This window comes from Thunnus maccoyii, chromosome 18 (genome assembly GCF_910596095.1).
Source record: "Thunnus maccoyii chromosome 18, fThuMac1.1, whole genome shotgun sequence".
Lineage (NCBI taxonomy): Eukaryota > Metazoa > Chordata > Actinopteri > Scombriformes > Scombridae > Thunnus > Thunnus maccoyii.
The window spans coordinates 12,063,733-12,090,578 of NC_056550.1; the positions used below are offsets into that span (position 1 = coordinate 12,063,733).

The 26,846-nt window shown below is 36.5% G+C and overlaps 3 gene segments (V, D, J or C); all 3 read left to right on the forward strand.

The window, feature by feature from the left end:
* Nucleotides 1-15,288: 15,288 nt before the first annotated feature.
* LOC121883791 lies at nucleotides 15,289-15,976 on the forward strand. The segment is given in 2 exon segments: nucleotides 15,289-15,460; nucleotides 15,547-15,976. Coding segments are annotated over 2 exon segments (348 nt in total).
* A 994-nt stretch (nucleotides 15,977-16,970) lies between these two features.
* Nucleotides 16,971-17,440, forward strand: LOC121883793. The segment is given in 2 exon segments: nucleotides 16,971-17,019; nucleotides 17,109-17,440. Coding segments are annotated over 2 exon segments (366 nt in total).
* Nucleotides 17,441-20,069: 2,629 nt separating this feature from the next.
* LOC121883803 lies at nucleotides 20,070-20,511 on the forward strand (the record flags this gene model as incomplete). The annotated part of the segment is given in 2 exon segments: nucleotides 20,070-20,118; nucleotides 20,210-20,511. Coding segments are annotated over 2 exon segments (351 nt in total), but the record flags the coding sequence as incomplete, so codon positions are not given.
* Nucleotides 20,512-26,846: the final 6,335 nt, after the last annotated feature.

The following is a 26,846-nucleotide window of genomic DNA, read 5'->3' on the forward strand; positions in this document are numbered from 1 at the left end:
AACATCAACCATGTTCTCTGCAGCTCTGATGCTGCTGCTGGCAGCTGGATCCTGTGAGGAGCTTTCAGTGGATTCACACTAATAAACACATTAGAAACACTGAATAGTCAGATGAATGATGGAAGTAATGTTGATTTCTCTTTCCACAGGTGTGTACAGTATTGATCTCATCCAGCCAGACTCAATGGTTGTGCAGCCTGGACAGTCTTTGACCATCACCTGTCAGGTCTCTGGTTATTCTCTGACTGATAACAACTATGCAACAGGTTGGATCTGGACAGCGTGACGGAAAACCAGTGGATTGGATTTTGCATCGGTGGGGAGGAGGTGACTCTTACCAAAATAATGCTCTGAAGAACAAGTTCCTCTATCACACACACAACTCTACTAGTCCAGTGACATTAACAGGACAGAATCTGATCTGCAGCCTGAGGACTATTATTACTGCGTACGTATAAACTCCACAGTGATACAAACCACCAACAGACCTGCACAAATACCCAGCAACCAAGTAACCCAACCACAAATTTTCTATATATATCACTGATACTTGAGTTCAATTTAACATGTACCATACAAACAGTCTTTCTTTCTATTTTTGGGTCTATAACAAAACTTCAAGAAGTATAAATAAATAAGTGCTCAAGTCTCTGGATATTATATTGTATGAGGAAACACAAGTTATATTGAAAAAAAAGCAAACTTAACTTAAACTATAACAGACTTCCAGTAAATGAGACACTCCCTTCCCATGATACTCAGATGCAAATCTTCAGTGTGTGTGTTACAGGCCTCAGGCATGAGTTACCTGTAGTCAGATGACGTGTCCTGTTTAATACAGGGAAGCAGAGACAGAAGATGTTAGTTGTGTTCGTTCAGCAGGCTGCTCTCTGTTTTTATTTAGCAAATTTCATCTCTTTTTCTCTCCCTTAGACTTGACTCATAAGTCTCTGGTTCACAATAATCTCCGCATAACAAATTTAACAATTCATCCATTGACAACCCAACAATGATGAACTGTCACCGGTTAAGGCTATAATAGCAATGTATAACTTCTACACACCAATCTGTTGCTACATTTACCAGTGATAATTAAGTTACCAAATATTGCTGTAAAATCTGTGTACTAAAACTTACAATCGTTTACTGCTGCTGTAACCAGCTTGCAAAATATACTTTAGCAGTAACTTCACTGTTTTAAGCTTGTTTTGTTTAGCCTTCTTCACTCCACTGCATACATGAACACTTCTACATAATACAAACAATAATATATACACTATATAAACAACCTTGGTCATTCAAAAATACTAACATATTACATTTAACCATTTTACAACAATAACAGCGTGTATCGACCAGAACGAGCAACCAATAAAATTTAAATAACTATACATTAACCACGATGCTCACTGCATGCAAACCTATAGCATTCACTTCATTAAATTTTACACTAAACCCTTAACTAAGCAGCTGTTTAAGGAAGATGTACAGGAGCTACAGAAGAAACAAATAAATACACTGATATTAAGACCGCCATTTTGTCACCATTTACTCACAGGAGCCAGTGAAGCTCTATTTGACTTCCAATTTCTAACACACGATTTTCTACCTTAAACTTGGTCCAAACCACATCAGAGAGGCTTAAAAAGTCCATAGGGATAAGTTGTGACAGGTTTACACACATTACTAACCTGTTTAATACAGGGAAGCAGAGACAGGAGACGTTAGTTGTGTTCGTTCAGCAGGCTGTTCTCTGTTTGAGGAACGGAGGCCTTACGCAGCGTACAACTAGCGCTCGCTCTGTTGACTCCTCCCTCTTGTGGCAGAACAGAAAAGCACACTTCACAAAACAAAGTTTAAACTCAAATAAAACATATTTAAAATTGGCCTTTTTCACAGCAAAATATACATAAAATAATGATCCAAACCTAACCATTGTGTCCATACATTTGTAGGTGTCACATGTGCAGTGTATGTCCTGCTGACTGGTCTCTGGTTATTCTCTGCCTAATAACAGCTATGCAACAGGTTGGATCAGACACCCTGAAGGAAAACCAATGGATTGGATTTTCCATTGGTGGGGAGGAGGTGACTCTTACCAAAATAATGCTCTGAAGAACAAGTTCCTCTATCACACACACATTTCTACTAGTTCAGTGACATTAACAGGACAGAATCTGATCTGCAGCCTGAGGACACAGCTGTTTATTACTGCGTACGTGTAAACTCCACAGTGATACAAAACCACCAACAGACCTGCACAAATACCCAGCAACCAAGTAACCCAACCACAAATTTTCTATATATATCACTGATACTTGAGTTCAATTTAACATGTACCATACAAACAGTCTTTCTTTCTATTTTGGGTCTATACCACAACAAAACAATAACTTAAACTATAACAGACTTCCAGTAAATGAACCACTCCCTCCCCATGATACTCTTGTCACTGGTCAAGACACAAGACACTGGTCTTGTTGTTCTTGTGGAGCATCAGAGGTCACATCTCCAGCCTCAGGATGATGAACACACTCACTCTTCTGCTGGTTGCTCTCTCTCTGTCCTGTGAGTTCTCCTGCTTCTTGTTGTTTTATCAGACAACATCAACTGATGGTCAGTCAGTGATACCAGAAAACTTCCCAGATGACTGTTTGTCTCATTTTCTTCTGTGGTTCATCTCTCCTTTCATCTCATCAGGTTGTACAGGTCAGAGTATGGAGTCCATTCCCTCCAGTTCAGTAGTGAAAAAGGCTGGTGAGACTCTCGGTCTCTCCTGCAGGGGATCTGGCTTCACATTTACCTGCTGTACTATGCACTGGATCAGACAACCTGCAGGAAAACCACTAGAATGAATAGGGGTCGGCTGGTCCACTGCTAGTAGTAACACTTATGCTAGCAGTGTGAGAGGACGTGTAGAAATCAGCAGAGATGATAGCAACAGCATGGTCCATCTGAGACTGTCCAACTTAAAGCCAGAGGACTCTGCTGTGTATTACTGTGCCAGAGACACACACTGGTTAAATTAAGCAGAGAGGCTTTACAAAAACCTAAAACACCTACAGGGGGCAGCAGGAGACCCGAAATATGATGGCAGTGAGAGCAGAATGACGATGACACCAAACATACAATACACACGAACAAAGAGCAACACTTCCTGTTTGTTCTGTTTTTTTTCCTTGTTTTTTTGTGAATAATTTACAGGGTCTTTGTTGTTTGATGACTAATAATGTCTAAATGTGCTTTTCTTTCACTGTTTTATTAGACGTGTGAAGAAAACAAAATTGAATTTTTAGATATTGTTTGAAATAATAACATTTTCTTCCAGGCTGTAAAAGTATGTAATAAGTTGTGTAATTCAGCAATTACACATCTGAGTGATCAAATTAATAAGTGGAGTCCAACAGGGGTCCATTCTCCGAAAGCTCCCACTAGCCCAGTTTATGGAAAGCAACAACATATTCTAAGATAGTTATGTGGATGACAAAGGATGTCATCAAGTGACTGTGGTGAGTATAGTCACTAAATAAGTGCATTGAACAAATTAATATTTGGATGTGCCAAAATATGTTTCAGTTAAACAAAGATAACACCAAGATACAAAACCAGCCTACAGTCACCTTAAAGGAATAATTAGACATTTTGGGAAATATACTTATTTTCTATCTTGTTGAGAGTTAAATGTGAAGATCAATTCCACTCTCATATGTATTCATATCCAAATAAATTCCCTTGCTTATAATAGTATAAGTGGTCATGACACAAATCAGGATTTTGATTACTTGTGACATAATAGTCCATCATTCTTTTATAGCCTGTCAGTATCCTTCTTTATGCAAAGTGAACGTCCTCACAGTCTGCTATAAACACTTGATATCATGCTGTCAGTTGCAGCAGAAGAAGAGAAGCTCCCCTCAGACCACTAATGATTTCAACACCAGTTCACTGTTACAATAGCAAGAAACAGTCTTTGAACACATTTAACTGTGAAAAAAGTAAAACAAAAATAACATGACTTATGATGTATAATTATAATAATATAAAATAATACAGTGGAGGCATTTATCAAAAGTGTTCTCTCTTCCTGACTCAAAACAATTATATTTCAAGTGGTGAATTTGTTGCAGCATTATCTCAGTGGACAACTACACTTTAAAAACTCTTCATCTAACAAGAAATGAAACATAAATAATCTTTCTTTATGTGACTTTTAGTTTTAGTTTGCGGCTTCAACACCAGTTCACTGTTACAATAACAGGAAACAATATTTGATCATATTTAACCATAAAAAGTAAAAAAAAAATAACATGATTTATTATAATATATAATTATAATAATATAAAATAATTCAGTGGAGGCATTTACCAAAAAGTGTTCTCTCTTCCTGACTTGCAGTATTTATATTTCAAGTGGTGAATTTGTTGCAGCATTATTTCAGTTGACAACTACACTTTAAAAGCTCGTCATTTAACAAGAAATGAAACATAAGAGTTTCTTTATGTGACTTTTAGTTTTAGTTTGTGGCTCCACATAAATTACTTTTGTCAGTCTGGACTAACAATGAGAGGAAGGACTGAACAGGACAAGAAATGTAACATTTTCTGCTTTTACTCGTGAGAATACAAGAGTTTTACAAAACACTTTCACAGTCTTTGGTACGATCTGTCTCCAGTATAGATGCAAACATTATAGGTGACCTCAGTAGATCAAAATATAAGCAAACTGTAAATAAGTTAAATATGCTGTGGTATTAAAATAAAATTAAGTTATAAACAACTAACAACAGTGTTACTTCTTTCTTGCTCCTCTGCACTATTATTAATGATTATAAATTAAAACAGGTTGTTTGATGTCTTAGTCCTCTGCATATTGTAGATTAATGTTCACCATTTTTAAAAATCGTTCATCAGATTTTTGATGCCCTTTCTCGTAGGCAGCCATTGTTTTTTGTTCATGTGTATGAAAATCATTTTAATTTTCTGAGGTGAGATTCATCTCATGTTTTAGCAAAGTAAAGATTTTGTGTCATGATAATTCAGTTGTGAGTGTGTTTAAAATATGTATTTGTTGAGTGATACTCTGATATCCAACAACACAAGATGGTTGCAACTCAAACTTCAAACACAAAATTCAAGTTTTGAAGACAATTCTGATTAAGTAGAAGTTTCAAATGTAGATTGCCTAATTCAAAATTATTTTAGCTTGTGTTGAAATTATTACATTATTGTTTTACACAACAAACAAAAGGTCCAATTCTATCCTCCATGTGAGGACGAGTCAATTCAAAACTTGGTTGACTTCCAACTTCACTGATCCAACTGCAAAGAAAATGACAAATTGTTTAGTTTCTACTGCGACTTTTGTTTTATGCAACGTAAGAGTATTGCATATTTAAAAAACTTCAATGCAATTCTCTGCTTACTGTGAGGAGGAGTTAATGCAAAGCTTGGATGTCTTCCACCTCTACTTATCTGACTGCAGAGAGGATGACAGAGAACAGTGGACACACGGTTTAACATGATGGACTATAGGACAGGACTGCTGCTTTTAACTATCTGCTGGGCAGGTGAAGATCTTCACATATCTTGAGTTGAAGTTTTTGTTAAAAAGTTACTAGCTTAAAGAAACTGATTATTTTCTTTTTTCTGTCTTGACAGGTGTTGATGGTCAGACTCTGACAGAATCTGAACCAGCAGTTAAAAAGCCTGGAGAATCCCACAAACTGACCTGTACAACATCTGGATTGTCATTCAGTAGCTACTGGATGTACTGGATCAGACAGGCTCCTGGAAAAGGACTGGAGTGGATTGCAACTATCAGTTATGATGGTAGTAGCTACATCTACTACTCTCAGTCAGTTCAAGGCCGGTTCACCATCTCCAGAGACAACAGCAGAGAGCAGCCTTATCTGCAGATGAACAGTCTGAAGACTGAAGATTCTGCTGTTTATTATTGTGCTCGAGACTCACAGTGACTGAGTTGGTTGAGCAGCTGTACAAAATCCTACAATACTCATCAACATTGAGCTGAAAAACTCCAACTATCTCATATGGTTAATCACTCATCACCTATTGGGTTTTTAAAGAAAGAATCCTAACGACAGTTCTTCAGAAAGATTTTAATTCTCTTCTTACCTAAAGCAACATTTTTTTACATGAATTTCAGTATCTGAGCAGCTCTCTAGAGGCTCTGAATGTCTGTGGCTTCAAACATTTGCAACACTGATACAACAAAAAAGTATTTTATGTAAAACTCCAAACCTCCACACAGCTCCTGAATACTTGGCAAATGATGAATTTACCAATTTCAACTATTGTAAAATACATGCAACACTCAGTATTAGTTTATCTACAATAATACATGAATAAATGGTAATTCATTTTAAATAAAATCGTAGCACCATTTTAAGTTCTCTAAATTAACAATATATCATAGTACACACTATATATTCAGTCTGGAAACTTGACAAGAAAGACTGAACTCTTCACCTCAAAGTGAAAAATAGAAGTACTAAGAAATAGATAATTATTTATTCAATGATATGCAAATAAATGTGACTCATAAGGAAGTGAAGTGTGTGTGTGTGTGTGTGTCAGCGAGAGGACAGAAGAGCTCACATCAGTTCAGCTTCAACATCAACCATGTTCTCTGCAGCTCTGATGCTGCTGCTGGCAGCTGGATCCTGTGAGGAGCTTTCAGTGGATTCACACTAATAAACACATTAGAAACACTGAATAGTCAGATGAATGATGGAGATAATGTTGATTTCTCTTTCCACAGGTGTGTACAGTATTGATCTCATCCAGCCAGAGTCAATGGTTGTGCAGTCTGGATAATCGTTGTTTTTCTGACAAATGTGGTATAAAGAAATCATGGCTGCATGACAGTAGCTAATGAGCAGATTAACTTTCTGTAGGTGCTGAGGGTCAAACACTGACTGAGTCTGAATCAGTGGTTAAAAGGTCTGGAGAATCTCATAGACTGAGTGAATGTGGAAAAAAAGAGTAATAAAAAACACTGATTGCATGGTGCAATAATATAGATACTAGAACATTATAATCACTGATATATGACATTATGGAACAAATGGATTACACTACTAGACATTATTAAACCTTAAACCATTATGTATTAAAAGAGATTGGTGTCAGCTAAAAATGCACAAGTCAATGCTTTTGCTAAATAGTCTTTCTCTGACTCATAATGTCTATATGTAGAATATTGAGGAATGAATAACAGCAACATTTCAACATGCACCTTGCTTTTAAAAGGAAGCAGTGAAACCCCCAAAAGTCATGTCTTTTCCATAACTTCATCATTTAAAAAGATTAACAATATATTATAATCCGAATAACTACAGTTTTAGTAAGTTCACTGAATCACTTCTCTTCAGCCTTCATGGTATCATGTATTGTGAGGGTTGGCCGAGCAGCCAGGCACAAAAAATGAGGAGGTACAGGCAGAGTTCAGCAGTCCAAGTGAATTTTATTTGCCATCAGTGGAGTCCTGTGCAGATATTTACAGTGGACATGAATATCTGGCCAAAATGGAAAAAAAAAACAAAAACTGATTAACCAAAAGTAAAAAAAATAACCCTTTTCTCAAAAATAGGAGAATACACACACACAAAAAAAGAAATCAACTCTAAACTGCACTTTGATTATACCCCCTGAGATTAGGCCCAAGGCAGGGGCTGCAGACTGAAGCTGTGTCTGTCTCTGTATGACCAGAAAAGCCTCGAGTCACCCCAGACTTCTCCCTCTTATACAGGTGGACTCCACCTACTCAAGAGAACAATATCAATTATCTCTTACAAAACACTAACGAGGACAGCAGTGTTAAATAACAATATACTGTCAAATAGAAATTCATTGAAGTTTAGTCTAAAATGTGTTTTTCCTTAAAAAGAGTACTTTAACAGTCAAATACCCCAAAAGAGGCAAAACACCCCTCCCACTCTACCACACTTAGTCTCTCCCCTGAGAACCCCTCTACTTAACCAGATGAACTGCACTAGCTCCAGTTTGCCAGTTCCTGGTCTGACAGAGGAAGAGAAAGCACAACAGAGCAAACAGGTGAAGCACAATTTAAACTCAATAAACTGAGTACTTATAACACAACTACAATGTGTCTTCTTTTTTACCACAACATTTTAAATGTGTGCATTGTCAATGCAAGTCAATGTTAACAAACACCTACACACTAAGTAAACAAACTTTGGGATAAAAATCTCTGACCAACAATAAGATTGAGAGGAGAGGGCTGCTGATCCATGTGTGTGTGTGTGTGTGTGTGTGTGGCTTCCCCGTGACATGTATCATGTATCACGTCTATGTAAAACTATAGAAAATTACGTTTTAATGATCAACCAACTTCCACTTACTGTTTTTGTGAGCTGGAGAAAAAAACACACTAGAACCCGTCATCTTCATTCTTCATCTTCAATACATCCGTCAATGTTTAGATGTTCAATCAACCATTGGTTTCAGTTCATGTACAGTATGAAAATCCCCTTGTAGACCTTGTTTGAGATAGGAAAGCAACATATCATATATCCTATTAAGTATTTTTTTTTGTCAAAGCTAAGATTTTGTGTCATGATAAGAACAGAAATTATTTTGCTCATTTGTGTTGGGAAGACTCTGGCATCCAGCAATTCAGAGTTGGCTGAAACCTTTTTTTGTATATGGTTAACTTTCCAGTAGTTGTTTAGAGTACAGTTTTTGCTTGTAGTGTGCACTGTTTTGGGATTTTTCTTTTGAAATGTTATTACTTTAAAAAAAAAAAAAAAAAAAAACTTACAATAAAAATCTATTTCCCGACAACAATTCAAAAATTAGACCAATTAATTAATTTGGTAAGAGTCACGACTCTGACTATACATTGTAATAGTCTGATTCTCTCCTTCCTGTGAAGAGGAAATGCAAACATTTATACATCTTCCACCTCTACTTATCTGTCTGACTTATCTCCACATTCACAGAATAAAACAGGCAATAAAGTTTTCTAAATCAGAATATGAAGAAAAGGAAGCTACATCCATCTACAGGCAGGATCAGATTCACATAAATTGTGTCTTTATTTATTTATTTATTTGTTTTGTTTATTTTTTACAGTGTTTACCTTGTCAACCAACTGCTTTATAGTTGATTTAGTTTTTTATTCATGACACATCTGTAACCACCACAGATAAAGGCAAAATGTGATGATTATTGCTACAGAAAGTATTTCATCAATACATGAACTAAAATAGTTTTCTTCTAAGTTACAGGATTTAATTTTTTGCATATTGTCACACAGGTTTCAGTTCCTGAGCAGCTGTTTATCTCGAGGCTCCATGTCTGTGGCTTCAAACACCTGCAAACACTGAAACCATTAAATCTTTTATGCAAGATTAGGTTTTCACACTATTTACATGATCCTGACTGCTGTCACTGTATTTCTTTTTGCAGCAAATACAATACATACATACTTACAGTGAGTAAACAAAAATATTTGTACATATATTTTCTGTTATTGAAGAATGTCTTTGACCCCCAATGTATTTATTATAATGTGAAGACTACAGTATAACTGAAGCTGTTCAATTTTAGAAACACCAGTCCTCATTTTAAAACATATCTAATAATAACTTTTCAAAATTTACTCAGCTTGTCTTTCTAGTCATGTAGATGGAGATGTCTTATTGCAGGCTCAGACTACAGGAGTTCTGGGCTGGTTTATCCCCGATTCACCCCTCCAGACAATCAGAGGAAAAATCTGGTCTGGGACCTCGGTCAGTACTCATGTTCTGCCCAGATTATCTGCTAATGTGAGGAGTTTACAGATCCAATCTTAAACCTCCAGAACTGCTTGCAGACTCATCAGGGCCGCCCCGATAATTTCAAACATGTTTGATATTTAGGAGTTAAAATCTGGATGATTACGTCACTACTTTTCAAGCAGGACCACAATAGCCAATGAGAGACACAAGTCCACAAGGAGACGGAAGTGTTACAAGCTAACGTTAGTGCAAGACTGCAGATAGAACTTTCTCATGCTGGAGGCAAAATTTTTTTCCTCTGGATGGCGACAGACTTACTCGCCCTACTCTGCCTCTGATTGGCTAGGACTTGTTTCGTTTGTTGGTTAGGTTGCTTAGGTTTAGGCATGAGGCAACCCAGTCTCACATCAAAATGTATAATAGCTATGTTGGTCCACAGTGCAAATCGTTGGGTATCAGACAGACCGCATCAGTCTGGTGGGCAGACCATAGGATTTGCTGCCGGGAAGTAGCTCATTTTCCTCACTGTCCTTGATAACTCGACAGTATGATGGGTTAATGTTATGGCCATCCATTTATTTGGTTTGTTTTGTTGTTGGTCTTTTGCTGCTGTCTGTCTGTTTCTCTTCTTTTCAGAGCATTTCCTGTCTTTTTCGGCTTCCAAATTTACTTTTTTGTTTGTTACTTCTTTTTTGACAAACTGGGGTCTCTGTCAGTGTCTGAACTGTGAATGTCATCACTGTCATCACTGTGTCTGCTGCAGGACTCAAGTAATAACATTAAACAGACACAAACCCAGTTAGCAGCATGCAGATAGCGTTAGCATCAACAGCTACTGTAGCAGCCTGAATGTATCTCATATTCTTACATATTAACATTTTGGCTTTCAATGCTGTCATTTTTGAAGTAGTCATAGCAACTTAAGTCACTAATAATAACATGATAATAAAGTAATTATACTTAGAAAGCTTGCTGACTAGCATGGTAGATGAAGGTAAATATCTGCTTCTTACTGAGTTCAAACAAGATAAAAAACTGACTTTCAACTCAGTTGGTGTTTGTATCAGTGTCATACATAATTATTCTGATAAAAGAATCAGTTTGCAGGTCTCAAAACTTAAGATTTAGCAACAATTCATAATATTTTCAGCTCCTTTAACCACAGTCATAGAGCAGTGAGGTCACATGGTAAAGAGACAGAACCTGATTGGTCCTCCTGTCTACATGGTAAATGGTAAATGGCTGTTTATATAACGCTTTTAACCAAAGCTCTATATATTCTGCTGCTCACTCACCCTTTCACACACACTCACACACTGATGGTGACAAGCTACCAGGCAGGATGCTGGTGCAACCATCGGGAGCAATTTGGGGTTCAGTATCTTGCACAAGGACACTTCAAAATGCAGACAAGAGTCAAGGAACCACCGACCTTCTGATTGATGGATGACATGCTCATCCTCCTGAGCCACAGCCACCTCATTCCCATATATTCCCATACATTACAAGCGCTGATTGGCGCTTTGCAGATCAAACCTCTTGGCACCAAGTTTAAGATTGATTTCTGCGATAGAACCTCCTCTTTTCTCAAATTTTAGGGTCAATAATGTGAGAGTAGTTTCATGTGTATAATTCAGTTTTGCCAAAAATGTCAAGTAGAACCTTATAATTCTAAGGTCACGCAAATTCATGTCTTCTTACATGCTGAGACATGTCTAATCCAGATAATGAAAGTTAAGAGATGTTTCATGAGAGGTCAAGAAGCCACAAGCTTATACAACTGACCTCCCCTCAACTTAAAGAGAAAAACAAACAATAAAAAAAGGAAAAAAAAAAAAACGAGCAAACATAATTTAGGAACATACAACAAAAAAATAAATGACAACAAGAAGCACACAAAATGAGCAGAATAATTAACCAATAAAAAAAAGAGGATTTTTGATAACACGCATGTAGAAAATGAGGTGTCACAGGTCACATTGACTTCTTTCAAACCTCTACAGGGCAGTCTAGAACTGACTGGGTTTGATCCTCATACTGATCATGATAAATCATGTGCACTAGAAGTAACATCAAGAAAGACCACAAGTGATTGGATTGGTTTTTATCTGACATCAGACTATTTTCACATTGATTCATGTCAAAATTGATCTGCATATATTACATGTTCCTCTATACTCATTCACATTTTCTTCACTATGGTGTTTTTGTTACCTGATGTGGTGCCTTTTACAAAGATGACACAGAGAAATATGTTTATTAAAGGGTAAAGTGTTTATTTTTTAACTTTTATTCTGTTCCAGTATAATTAAACAATCACATACCTTAGAGGCACTGAAAACTTTGAATCATTTTTCTTTTTTTTTAAAGAAAATTGAATCACAATCCTTATGAGTCAGTTGACAAGCATTTACAGTACTGCAGTGTTCAAAATTAACTGAGGGGATTAGAAATATAAGAGTTTGGAGGATTCATTCCTGCACAGTGAACATACATTCTCCACCAAACATGAACTGAGGTCCGAGTCCGATCCAGTTCCTCCATTTGAGGAGGAGTCAATGCAAAATATCTTCCTCTATTTATGTGACTGCAGATGGATGGTAGGATGACAGAGAACAGTGGACACACAGTTTAACATGATGGACTTTAGGACAGGACTGCTGCTTCTAACTGTCTTCTGGACAGGTGAAAATATTTACAGATCTTGGGTTGAATCTGTCTTCAAATTGTTGCCAACATATGTAGAAAGTGACTGTTTTCTTTTTTTTGTCTTGACAGGAGTTGATGGTCAGACTCTGACAGAATCTGAACCAGCAGTTAAAAAACCTGGAGAATCCCACAGATTGACCTGTACAACCTCTGGATTCACATTCAGTAGCTACTATATGGCCTGGGTCAGACAGGCTCCTGGAAAAGCACTGGAGTGGATTGCTTATATAGGCACAAGCAGTTATCCTATCTATTACTCCCAGTCAGTCCAGAGTAGATTCACCATCTCCAGAGATGACTCCAGCAGTAAACTCTATCTACAGATGAACAGTCTGAAGACTGAGGACACAGCAGTGTATTATTGTGCCCGAAGACACACAGTGAGAGACAGTAATAAGAGAGTCATACAAAAACTACTTCCTCTATTTACCACCACTGATAATATTCATTCCTTCAGTATCATCTTTCTTATAAAACTGACTGTGATGAACATTTGTTTTATTGTCAGACACAGAAATTCTGTTGTTATTATCTGAATATTTAGGAGTTATATTGTCTAATTTATTTTTTATTAAACTAATGAAATCATACATTAACATTTTACAGGATAATTTTCGTGATACATAAACTGTGAATCCAGTGATTCAACCTACAAGTTGCTGTTTAAATGCAGTAGGAACTTACATGAATATAAAAAATTAAAGTAGAGACATATTTCTTTCTTCATAGGAAAAAGATGTTTTATGTTTTGTTTCTTGGAAGCAATGTTCAGAGAAGATGTAAAAAGACTGTTGGTAGTTGACAATGATGATAGTTAAATGCTTTGTGTATAGTGAAACTGTACTTGTATGTCCTAATAAATACATGCATAAAGATCATGCATGTGATACAAAAATGTGTAATTAAGTCATTTGTACAATTTCACACAATTTTGAGATTGTAGAACAATGAGCTAACAAAAAGAATATTTGCTATACATAATTACATTTACAAACAATCCTAAAATTGGCATTTGACATTTTACAATTAAAAAAAATCTGTGTTGCATTATCTAACCTGTGATTAACAGTCAACATGATCACAACTATTGTGACAGATCAATAGAATAGATTATTTATATATATTTGTTCATAATCATTTGCTGCTTTATTATTTTCATTATTGTCAGTTTATTAGTTGTCTGGCTGAAAAAAGAAGAACGTTTCCAGCATTCTTATTACAAATAGGGTTAATTAGTTTATTATAATTAGAATTATTGTAACGTTTTAAAATCATTGTGTTCCTGTAGCAATCTTTTTACAAATACAACAACACAGAAAGTCAAAAACAAATAGCAAAGAGCTCTGTAGAGGAGTGACTCCTCTTCAGTGAGCATCCATTCTCCAATTTCACCAAAAAATATTGAGAGACAAATCCAGTGCAGTTTACTTCTCCCTGTGAGGAGGAGTCAATGCAAAACCTTGATGTCTTCCACCTCTACTTATCTGACTGCAGAGAGGATGACAGAGAACAGTGGACACACAGTTTAACATGATGGACTATAGGACAGGACTGCTGCTTTTAACTCTCTGCTGGGCAGGTGAAGATCTTCACTGATCTTTATCTGACATATTTACCTTTGTATTACCAACTTGATGCATGTTAGACTCTTTTTTCTGTCTTGACAGGTGTTGATGGTCAGACTCTGACAGAATCTGAACCAGCAGTTAAAAAGCCTGGAGAATCTCACAAACTGACCTGTACAACCTCTGGATTCACATTCAGCAGCTACTGGATGAACTGGATCAGACAGGCTCCTGGAAAAGGACTGGAGTGGGTTGCATTTATCTATAGTGGTGGCAGCAGTTACTACTCTCAGTCAGTTCAAGGCCGATTCATCATCTCCAGAGACGACAGTAGACAGCAGGTGTATCTGCAGATGAACAGTCTGAAGACTGAAGATTCTGCTGTTTATTATTGTGCTCGACACTCACAGTGACACAGGAGGAAGCAACACTGTACAAAAACTCACCACATTCACATAGTAAACTTCAATTCAACAAATATTGACTGATTGATGCAATAAAGTTTTTGAAATCAGAATATGCAGAAAATGTAGCTACATCCCTCTACACGCAGGACCAGATCCACATAAACTTTCTTTCTTTCTTTATTTTATTTTTTTTAATCTTTAAGTTAATATTAATTTAGTATCAACAATCTTAATCCACCACCACCATGTCGTTTTGCACAGCTTGCACAATGGTGTCATAACAATGTATTTGGGTATAAATAGTTTACAATAAAAGCAGAAAAATCATTATTTGATAAAGTGAACAGTTGTTTCATTAAATGCAAGGATATTGTGTTAAGAATGAATGTGTCATTAAATAACCATTAATAATTGTTGGGCCTCAAACCACGAGGTCACACAGAGAAGGCCTACATGTAACCTGTGAGGCCTGAGCACGAGGTGCTTTTTCCTTTGTTTCCCCTGAGACAAAGGAATAGCGCCAAAATGCTGCTCACAGACAATGGGAGTCCATTGCAAACTCCATTTCCAAGGATGCTTTGCGATTTTCACACCTCAAGCATTTCATAATTCATAATTATCTATGATAATTGTGAATTATTGCTAATAACCAAACGCACTACTGCCCGTCCCAACATAATGAACTAATGAACAATAAATGTCAAGTATGTTGTTGTGTTTGAAATGAATATTTGTCTGGAACATCAAATAACACTGAAAAGGACTCATTATAGATTACAGTGAAAAAAACTTGCAGTTTAAAATGTTTCATCAAGGCTCATCAGACTCTTCTATCAGGCTCCAAGTAGACCAACATTAATGCTTCATGTGATTGATTCTATGCAAACTCAGTGATCCTCCTTGTTTCTCTGCTATAAAAACTTCACATCAGACTGTCAGTGGAGATCACAGCACATCAGTTTCAACATAAACCATGTTCTCTGTAGCTCTGCTGCTGCTTTTGGCAGCTGGATCCTGTGAGTCTCTCTGGATTTGTCACAGTCAGCAGTTCTTCTTTTGTTTTGATAATTTGTCACAAAATATTTTCTTGTTTTCTTCGCAGGTGTGAAGTGTGAACAGTTGACACAGCCAGCCTCAGTGACTGTGCAGCCAGGTCAACGTCTGACCATCACCTGTCAGGTCTCTTATTCTGTTAGCGACTATTACACAGCTTGGATCAGACAGCCTGCAGGGAAAGAACTGGAGTGGATTGGAAGTGCAGCAGCTGGATACACATTCTACAAAGATTCACTAAAGAACAAGTTCAGTATCAATGCAGACTCTTCCAGCAACAGAGTGAATCTAAACGGACAGAATGTGCAGCCTGAAGACACTGCTGTGTATTACTGTGCCAGAGACCCACAATAACACAAACCATCAGCAGACCTGAACAAAAACCCCTCAGTGCCTGAACACTTGTAACATGAAGCCACCAGAGGAGGAGCCCTCAGACCACTAATGAGTTCAAGTCCAAGTTAAGCAGTCTATGAATACTGTTTACTGTGCAGTAGTATTGAAAATGTGGAAAAAAAAATATAATAAAATCAATTCATTGCATGGTGCAATAATATAAATACTAGAACATTATAATCACTGATATATGACATGATGGGACAAATGAGTCCAAACAAACAAGACAAGTTGATGCATTTCCTACATAGTGTCTTATTTCTCTGACTCATAATGTCTATATGTAGAATATTGAGGAATGAATAACAGCAACATTTCAACATGCACCTTGTTTTTAAAAGGAAGCAATGAAACCCCCAAAAGTCATGTCTTTTCCATATCTTCATAATTTAAAAAGGGAAACAATATATTATAATCTGAATAACTACAGTGTAAGTGTTAAAACTATTGAAAATTATGTTTTTTAATGATCAACCAACTTCCACTTTCTCTTTTTGTGAGCAAGAGAAAAAACACTCTTGAGCCCGTCGTCTTCATTCTTCATTTTCAATACATTCATCAATGTTTAGATATTCAGTCAATCATTGGTTTCAGTTCATGTACAGTATGAAAACCTTTTTTGAGATAGGAAAGCAGCATATCATAAATCCTATTAAGTAATTTTTTGTAAAAACTAAGATTTTGTGTCATGAAAATTATTTATATATTTGTTCTGAGGAGATTCTGGCATCCAGCAATTCAGAGTTGGCTACAAAACATTTTTTATGTGTTAACTTTCCAGTTGTGTGCAGTGTTTTGGGATTTATTTTTTTTTATAATCCTTATAAATGTTATTGCTAATTGAAATCTTATAACAAAAATCTATTCTCCTCCTATTATCCTTTTGGTAAAAGTCACAACTCTGACTATACATTGTAATATTCTGATATTCAATGAACAACAGGTCTAAATGATAAACAAATCCATCCCAGTTGTTTCCTCCCTGCAAGGAGGAGTCAATGCAAAACTTTAGATGTCTTCCACCTCTACTTATCTGACTGCAGAGGATGACAGAGAACAGTGGACACACAGTTTAACATGATGGACTATAGGACAGGACTGCTGCTTTTAACTCTCTGCTGGGCAGGTGAAAATATTCAGAGATCTTTAGTTGAATCTGTCCTCAAATTATTGCAAACATATGAAGCAGGTGACTCTTCTTTTTTGTCTTGACAGGTGTTGATGGTCAGACTCTGACAGAATCTGAACCAGCAGTTAAAAAGCCTGGAGAATCCCACAAACTGACCTGTACAACATCTGGATTCACATTCAGCAGCTACTGGATGTACTGGATCAGACAGGCTCCTGGAAAAGGACTGGAGTGGATTGCAGCTATCAGTAGTGGTGGTGGTAGTAGCAAATACTACTCTCAGTCAGTTCAAGGCCGATTCACCATCTCCAGAGACGACAGCAGACAGCAGCTGTATCTGCAGATGAACAGTCTGAAGACTGAAGATTCTGCTGTTTATTATTGTGCTCGAGACTCACAGTGACTGGTGTTGGTTGAGCAGCTGTACAAAATCCTACAGTACTCATCCTTACTGGGCTGATAGACCACAACTATCTCACTTGTTTTGTGTATTCAGCTGTATGGAAATAATCAAGTACATTAATACAATACAGTATGTAAAGAATAAATACTGGGCCATACACACACATGCACACACAGTGAAAACCAAATAGAAGTATTAGTTTATTGTTTCTGTGGCTCTTAAAGCTGCAATATCTAAACACACCACTGACATATCATCACCTCTTATATTAATATGTTGAAATTACAGTTGATTATTTACACATCCAGCAGTTATGGAGCAACATTATCATTCATTTGGAGTTATGTGTGGCTTTTTACCTACTAAATGCCTGAGTATGTTCAGCAGCTAGTCGCTAAAGCTGAAAACAGATGCCTGCTGTGGATGAAATTGACGCTATGAGAATGGTGAGAGTGAACCAAAACAATAAAGTTGCGGGCTGGACAGATAAACAATGAGCTGAAATAAATATATATAAATATAATATAAATAAATATTATAAATAAAGTCTAAGGGCTGCTTCAGAGTCACTGATAAGTCTCTATAAGTGAAGTCGATAATAGCTGCTTTAAGTATTGATTGTACACTTTGCCCCAGAGAGAAAAAAAAAATTAGGGGAAAGAATCAAATCAAATTAATGGACACATTATCTAAATAAAATGAATAAATAACCCAAAGTAGAAATTTAAATAAAGCTTCCACCGTCTCTGCTTATTACTGGGAGGGAAGTTAAAGCATCTATTTCTCTCTTCTGTGTAACCATACTTTATACTACTAAATATAACAATAAGGCAGAACTATACTTATTTATCTATATTGAAACCATAGCATTACTAGAGCCCAAGACTAACTAGTGTTCTTTTAAACTCTTTAAGCAGAGAAAGGGTGCATATGTTTTTATATTGTTTAATATGTAGCCAGAAAATTATGATTTTTTACCCTGAAAGTCAGATAATAACTGAACCTGTACAATTGGTTACAGATTTGGACAATCCAGTGTACATTACTCGACCACCTGGCGAAGATAAGATCCTGGTTACAGACATGAGAAGGTTTGAAGAAATTATATGATATTATTTCAGAAATGATGGTTAAACAATCTGATAAAACATCTTCATTATCTCAGACATGCTCTTGTGTATCTCTGATGTTCTCTGTAGCTGAGGCAGAATGGAAAAATTAAATTATCTGTTTATTTGACGTTTCTTATTCTGTTAGCGACTATTACACAGCTTCGATCAGACAGCCTGCAGAGAAAGAACTGGAGTGGATTGGAATGTGATTTACTGGAGCTTCATACTACAAGGATTCACTAAAAAACAAGTTCAGTATCGACTTAGACTCTTCCAGCAACACAGTGACTCTAAACGGACAGAATGTGCAGCCTGAAGACACTGCTGTGTATTACTGTGCCAGAGACGCACAATAACACAAACCATCAGCAGACCTGGACAAAAACCCCTCAGTGCCTGAACACTTGTAACATGAAGCCACCAGAGGAGGAGCCCTCAGACCACTAATGAGTTCAACACCAGTTCACTGTTACAAAAAGGAAAGAATAAACAGAAAAAAAAACCTTAATGTATGTAATGTAAACACCTATAGTATGAAAGTATAAAATATGTTGTTCATTTACTTTTAACAAGAATTGATTTCATGGTGCTAGAGATACTTTAATGTTTTAATTAGTATTATAACACAGTGTGTATTCCTATGACAAAAAAATTATATGCTATTTTTGTCTTAACTTTTATATTTATGAAAAAGACATGTAAGAGGTAACATTACCACATGCATTTCCCAAATTATCTCCTGGTGGATGAGATTAAGTTTGGTAAAAACAAAACATAATATCATCTCATGTTTTAGTGAAGTTATTTTGTGTCACGATAATTCAGTTGCGAGTGTGTTAAAAATATGTATTTGTTGGGGGAAACTCTGATATCCAACAACACAAGTTGGTTGTAACTCAAACTTGCAACACAAAATTCAACTTTTGAAGAGAATTCTGATCAAGTACAATTTTCAAAATTCAGATCAGATCAAAATTCATTTAACTGGTTTTGCAGTTCTATTATTGTTTTGTCTGTGAGGACGAGTCAGTTCACAACTTGGTTGTCTTCCACCTTTACTGATCCGACTGCAGAGAGAGAGACAAACTGGTTACTGTAGTTTTCACTGACATTTGTTTGACACAAGAAACAGAGTTTATATTTCACGTTGGATATTTTATTTTTATTGACTAAAGAAGATGGGTATTAATAACATCCATGTACTGAGGAGTTACATGTTTTTCATGTATTCTCATCAGTTTTCTTCACTTATATTCCTACTGGGGTTTTCTTTCCCCCTGACATCCTGAATGTTATGAGCACTTTGTGAGAAAAACAAAAAAAGCAAAATTTGTTCAGGAGGTACTTTTTCTATTAAAACTCAATTATAATGACTATAAACTTTATATCAAAATTGGTATAGCAAAATTTCAAAAATTCAATCCGGTTCTCTCTCCCTGTGAGGAGGAGTCAATGCAAAACCTTGATGTCTTCCACCTCTACTTATCTGACTGCAGAGAGGATGACAGAGAACATTGGACACACAGTTTAACATGATGGACTATAGGACAGGACTGCTGCTTTTAACTATCTGCTGGGCAGGTGAAGATCTTCACTGATCTTGAGTTGAATTTTTTGTTAAAAAGTTACAAGCTTAAAGAAACTGATTATTTTCTTTTTTCTGTCTTGACAGGTGTTGATGGTCAGACTCTGACAGAATCTGAACCAGCAGTTAAAAAGCCTGGAGAATCCCACAAACTGACCTGTACAACATCTGGATTGTCATTCAGCAGCTACTACATGTCCTGGATCAGACAGGCTCCTGGTAAAGGACTGGAGTGGGTTGCATCTATCAGTGCTAGCAGTAGCTACATCTACTACTCTCAGTCAGTTCAAGGCCGGTTCACCATCTCCAGAGACAACAGCAGAGAGCAGCTGTATCTCCAGATGAACAGTCTGAAAACTGAAGATTCTGCTGTTTATTATTGTGCTCGAGACTCACAGTGACTGAGTTGGTTGAGCAGCTGTACAAAATCCTACAGTACTCATCAACATTGGGCTGAAAAACTCCAACTATCTCATATGGTTAATCACTCATTACCTATTGGGTTTTTAAAGAGAGAATCCTAACGACAGTTCTTCAGAAAGATTTTAATTCTCTTCTTACCTAAAGCAACATTTTTTTTACATGAATTTCAGTATCTGAGGCTCTGAATGTCTGTGGCTTCAAACATTTGCAACACTGATACAACAAAAAAGTATATTATTTGAAACTCCAAACCTCCACACAGCTGCAGAATACTTGGCAAATGATGAATTTACATATATAGTAATAAATGTTTAATTAAAATTACAGATACATATCCTTTTCCATGTGAGACTATTTATAACTTTCAATTCATTCACAGTAGACTCACCAAAGACAGATTTTGATAACTATTTATTAATGTTTTTGTTGATGATAATGTGTTTTTATCCATTATTACACAACACTCAGTATTAGACTAAAATCAGTTTATCTACAATAATACATGAATAAATGGTAATTCATTTTAAATAAAATCATAGCACCATTTTAAGTTCACTAAATCAACAATATATCATAGTACACACTATATATTCAGTCTGGAAACTTGATAAGAAAGACTGAACTCTTCACCTCAAAGTGATGAATAGAAGTAACAAGAAATAGATAATTATTTATTCAACATCAACCATGTTCTCTGCAGCTCCGATGCTGCTGCTGGCAGCTGGATCCTGTGAGGAGCTTTCAGTGGATTCACACTAATAAACGCATTAGAAACACTGAATAGTCAGATGAATGATGGAGATAATGTTGATTTCTCTTTCCACAGGTGTGTACAGTATTGATCTCATCCAGCCAGACTCAATGGTTGTGCAGCCTGGACAGTCTTTGACCATCACCTGTCAGGTCTCTGGTTATTCTCTGACTGATAACAGCTATGCAACAGGTTGGATCAGACAGCCTGAAGGAAAACCAATGGACTGGATTTTGCATCGGTGGGGAGGAGGTGACTCTTACCAAAATAATGCTCTGAAGAACAAGTTCCTCTATCACACACACACTTCTACTAGTTCAGTGACATTAACAGGACAGAATCTGATCTGCAGCCTGAGGACACAGCTGTTTATTACTGCGTACGTATAAAGTCCACCGTGATACAAACCACCAACAGACCTGCACAAATACCCAGCAACCAAGTAACCCAACCACAAATTTTCTGTATTCATCACTGATACTTGAGTTCAATTTAACATGTACCATACAAACAGTCTTTCTTTTTATTTTTGGGTCTATAACAAAACTTCAAGAAGTATAAATAAATAAGTGCTCAAGTCTCTGGATATTATATTGTAAGAGGAAGCACAAGTTATATTGAAAAAAAAGCAAGCTTAACTTAAACTATAACAGACTGCCAGTAAATGAGACACTCCCTCCCCATGATACTCTGATGCAAATCTTCAGTGTGTGCCGTGTACTTCTGTCCTGCTGACTGGTCTTGTTGTTCTTGTGGAGCATCAGAGGTCACATCTCCAGCCTCAGGATGATGAACACACTCACTCTTCTGCTGGTTGCTCTCTCTCTGTCCTGTGAGTTCTCCTGCTCCTTGTTTTATTCTTTATCAGACAACATCAATTGATGGTCAGTCAGTGATACCAGAAAACTTCCCAGATGACTGTTTGTCTCATTTTCTTCTGTGGTTCATCTCTCCTTTTATCTCATCAGGTTGTACAGGTCAGAGTATGAAGTCCATTCCTTCCAATTCAGTAGTGAAAAAGCCTGGTGAGACTCTCAGTCTCTCCTGCAGGGGATCTGGCTTCACATTTAGCTGCTGTGTTATGTCCTGGATGAGACAACCTGCAGGAAAAAGTCTGGAATGGATGGGGAGCAGCTACTCTGATGCCAGTAGAAATACTTATGCTAGCAGTGTGAGAGGACGTGTAGAAATCAGCAGAGATGATAGCAACAGCATGGTTCATCTGAGACTATCCAACTTAAAGCCAGAGGACTCTGCTGTGTATTACTGTGCCAGAGACACACTAGTTAAATTAAGCAGAGAGGCTTTACAAAAACCTAAAACACCTACAGGGGGCAGCAGGAGACCCGAAATATGATGGCAGTGAGAGCAGAATGACAATGACACCAAACAAACACACAAACACAGAGAAACACTTCCTGCTTGTTAGGGATTTTTCAAGAATGTCACGGTCAATAACTGACAGTGTTTTCATTTTATTGAGACTGCTGATGTCTACATGTGTTTGTCTTTCTCTGATTTTTAAAACCTGCAAAGAACAAAAAATGATAATTTTAGATAGAGTTTTAAATAATAATCACATTCTTTTACAGTCTGTAAAAGTATTTAATAAGTTGTGTCATTCAGTAATTACACATTTTGAGCAATCAAAAATGACAAGTGGAGTATCCCATGGGTCTATTCTCAGACCTCTACATGCTCCCATGCTCCGTTAACAGCTATTACACAGCTTGGATCAGATAGCCTGCAGGGAAAAGACTGGAGTGGATTGGAATCAGAGTCAGATACACATCATACTACAAAGATTTACAAAGAACAAGTTCAGTATTGACTTAGACTCTTCCAGCAACACAGTGACTCTAAACGGACAGAATGTGCAGCCTGAAGACACTGCTGTGTATTACTGTGCCAGAGACCCACAATAACACAAACCATCAGCTGACCTGAACAAAAACCCCTCAGTGCCTGAACACTTGTAACATGAAGCCACCAGAGGAGGAGCCCTCAGACCACTAATGATTTCAACACCAGTTCACTGAGGGAAAAAACGTCTACTCTAATCTACTGTATGTTAAAAATGTGGAAATAATATATATTCTACGTTCTAATAGTAGGGATTTATGATTTATGATTAATGCCAAACTCATAACTTTCTAAGTCTGCGAGAAAATATAATGTAATTCAGATAATTCAGTTTGCATAAAGTGCAAACAAATAACAGAAATCCTACATTCATTTTCTAATAGTTACTTATTATTACAATAATACCTTGTGTATGATAAAGTGATATACTTGCAGCCCTGATAAAAACATTGAAGGGTTAAAATAATTTAGTTTATTTGAAGGTAGAAAAAAACATGATAACAGAAGAATTGAGACTGAAAGTAAATCACTTTAACAAAGAAAAATATGCAAAAATTCTTTGTTGAATCACCAGTATTAGCTGTATTATGACATAATAATTTCCAAAATATTTAATGGAATAACATTAGAATGATCATAATGGCAACTGTTGCGGCTCTATGTGTTCCCTGTGCTGTTTGATTTGCAATTGAAAAGGTGTCAAGGTTAAAATACAGAATATTTTCAATTTTTCTATTTGTATCTCAGCTCAACAGCATTCAGTGACTTTAACTACTTCAACAATGTAGTAAATTTAAACATCGTCACATAAATTCTGTTAAAACATGTTAAGATTATGCTCCCTGTTTAAAAATCTCACTTTCAAACTACATTCTGCAGCTGCACCACAGTCCTGCTCACTCAGCATATTAACATATAATCTACAATATTATAGGAATTATGTTCCATCAGTGTGACCAATCAGATCATGAGTAATAGAGATAATTATTCATTGATCCTATGTGTCTAAAGCTTCATACCGATTGTTTAAATTTAAACTGAGATCACACATTATGCGCAATAAATATTTCAGTGCAGGAGCTGCTCCAGAAATGACTGATGCGCATTAAAGCGATAACTTTAGAAAGTTCTGAGTAACCAACAACCAACAAGGATTTTGATTCTGACACACAGTAAAACATCGCTAATGAATGTGCTTTGATACAGACTGAATGAACGAGGAAATGGAACAGCGTGTCTGACTCTGTAAGAGGGAGGAGACAGAGAGAAACTCAGAGTTTGTTGAAGAAAACCTGCCAGCGAGCAGGTTAGCTTCACAGAGTCAGTTGCCATGGCAACTGACCCCAAGTTTAAGTTAGCTCTCTTTCTGGAACTGAAAACCCAGAGTTTCCCTCATCTCAGGGTGAACGAACTCAGAGTTTTCACTGAAACGGGCCGCTGGCCGGAGAAAAATGATAATAATAATAATAATAATAATAATAATAATAATAATAATAATAATAATAATAATAATAATAATAATAATAATAATAATAATAATAATAATAATAATAATCAAAGGAAGACAAACAGTGCAACACTATTTAAATGAACCAGAAGTCATTTTTAAATTTTAATGAAGACAGTTTTAGCTTTAAGTGCTAACAGCTGCTAACAGCAGCACTGACCTGCTGGAGGAAATGTCTCTGTGTCTGCGTGAGGGAGGAAGAGCTGCTGGCAGTCACAAAAACAACAGAAATCCTCTTCACATTTTGTCCTGTGGCTCTTTAACTCTCCAGCTGTCTGTTCCTGCAGTTATCAGCTGATAAAATCTTATTTCAAAACATTAAACTTCTGCTCCGTCACACCGCAATTTAACTTATTGAAACAAGATAAGCATACGTTGCTTGTTCCATAACAGATCTTCATTGAAACCATTTCTCAGAGAAGACAGTTTCTAAACAGCAAACAACATTTTTGTGGTTAAATGGGTTTTCTAATTATCTAACATGAGATTTACAAGTCCGAAGACAGATGATAAACCTTTCTTGCAGGAGTTTGGAGTGGGGTTAAAACTACAGTACAGTAAGCGTGGAGTACTGGAAAGACTAAAGCTGTACACTCGCTGAACTTTTTTGACTGTTTTGTTTTCTCTTCTTAAATGTCATAGAAAAGATCGCTTTCATATTCATTGTCTGACTGATAAGCCAGTAGACATTTTCTTCCTAACCACAGCAAATTTTTTTTTTGTTTGTTTGTTTGTTTGTTTTCTTTTTTGCATGTGGTCACACAAGGTTTCTGTTTCTAAGTATTTAATTTCCTTTAGAGGCTCCAGGTTTCTCTGTATGTCTGTAGATTCAAAGCATTCATACCATTTAAATTATTTTGATTACAAATAAATGTAATATCTTTTTCATCATCTTAGAATGTCTAAATTAGATTGTTTTAAATGTTAACAATAATTACAAAATCAACAGAATCAAAGCTGTTGTGTAACTCATTTGATTCAATTAAATTTTAGCAGAACAAATCTGATAACTTTACTATAACTAACTTTATTCAGCAGTAATTTGTTGTCTTGGAGGAATAGACGTCTTAAATGACTATTTCCTAATGGTTAAACTGTTTCAATGCTGTTTTATTTTGTGTTGTTTTCTATCTGTTAAATTTGACTTCCCAGATAGCATACATAAGTGGGCCATTTCGGGCAATGATGCGTCACTGCTGGCCTTCTTCTGGCCCGGACAAAATGGATGTGAGCCTGAAATGGCCCACATGTAAAATAGCAAATATGGCCCAAATATCCCAAATCAAATGTGGGCCTTTTTTGGAAAAAATTGTGGTGCTCTCAGGTATGTGTACTCTAGATGTGGGCCAGTTCTGGTTTATCTGGTTTGTTCTTGATTGACATACGGCTTGCTTGTGGCCCAGGGAAACAGGAGCTCAAGTGCCATCATTCCATTTGGTATGTGGGCCGGATCTAGGCCACAGCAATTTTGATATCTGGGTTAACGGTGCGGCAGTGATGTAGGAGGAGTAACTATAAACAAATTCTCACTGGGGTCCAGTTCACATTATATTTAAAGAGATTTCATGGATTTGAAAACATACTAAACACACTGTTAACATGGCTTACAGAAAGCTGACCCTCTTGGTATTTGCTCTGTTTGTTTCAACTGCTGTTGAAGGTCAGACCATAACAGAGTCTGAACCAGCAGTTAAAAAACCTGAAGAATCCCACAGACTCACATGCACAACATCTGGGTTTAACTTTGGAAGCTCAGTGTGGATCAGACAGACTCCTGGAAAAGGACTGGAGAGGATCACTTTGGTACACACATCCAGTACTCCTATCCTTTACTCCCAGTCAGTCCAGGGTAGATTCAGAGTCATACAAAAACGACTTCCCCTATTTACCGCTATTAATACAGACACAATGTTTGTCTGTATCACTTTTATTACAACAGTGATTTTAATGAATTTGTTTGAATTTGTTTTTTTTGTTTTGTTTTGTTTTTTCCCCCCCAGAGCAAGAATCCCCTCTAATGTAATAAATATACATATATATATACATTTTTATATGCATACATTCCAGCAGTTAAAAAAAAAAAAAAAAAAAAAGTTAATTTAAAAAATATATTTGGGTACAAATAAAACAATTAAATGCCAAAAGAGAAATGCATTATTTGAAACACTTGACATGTTTCA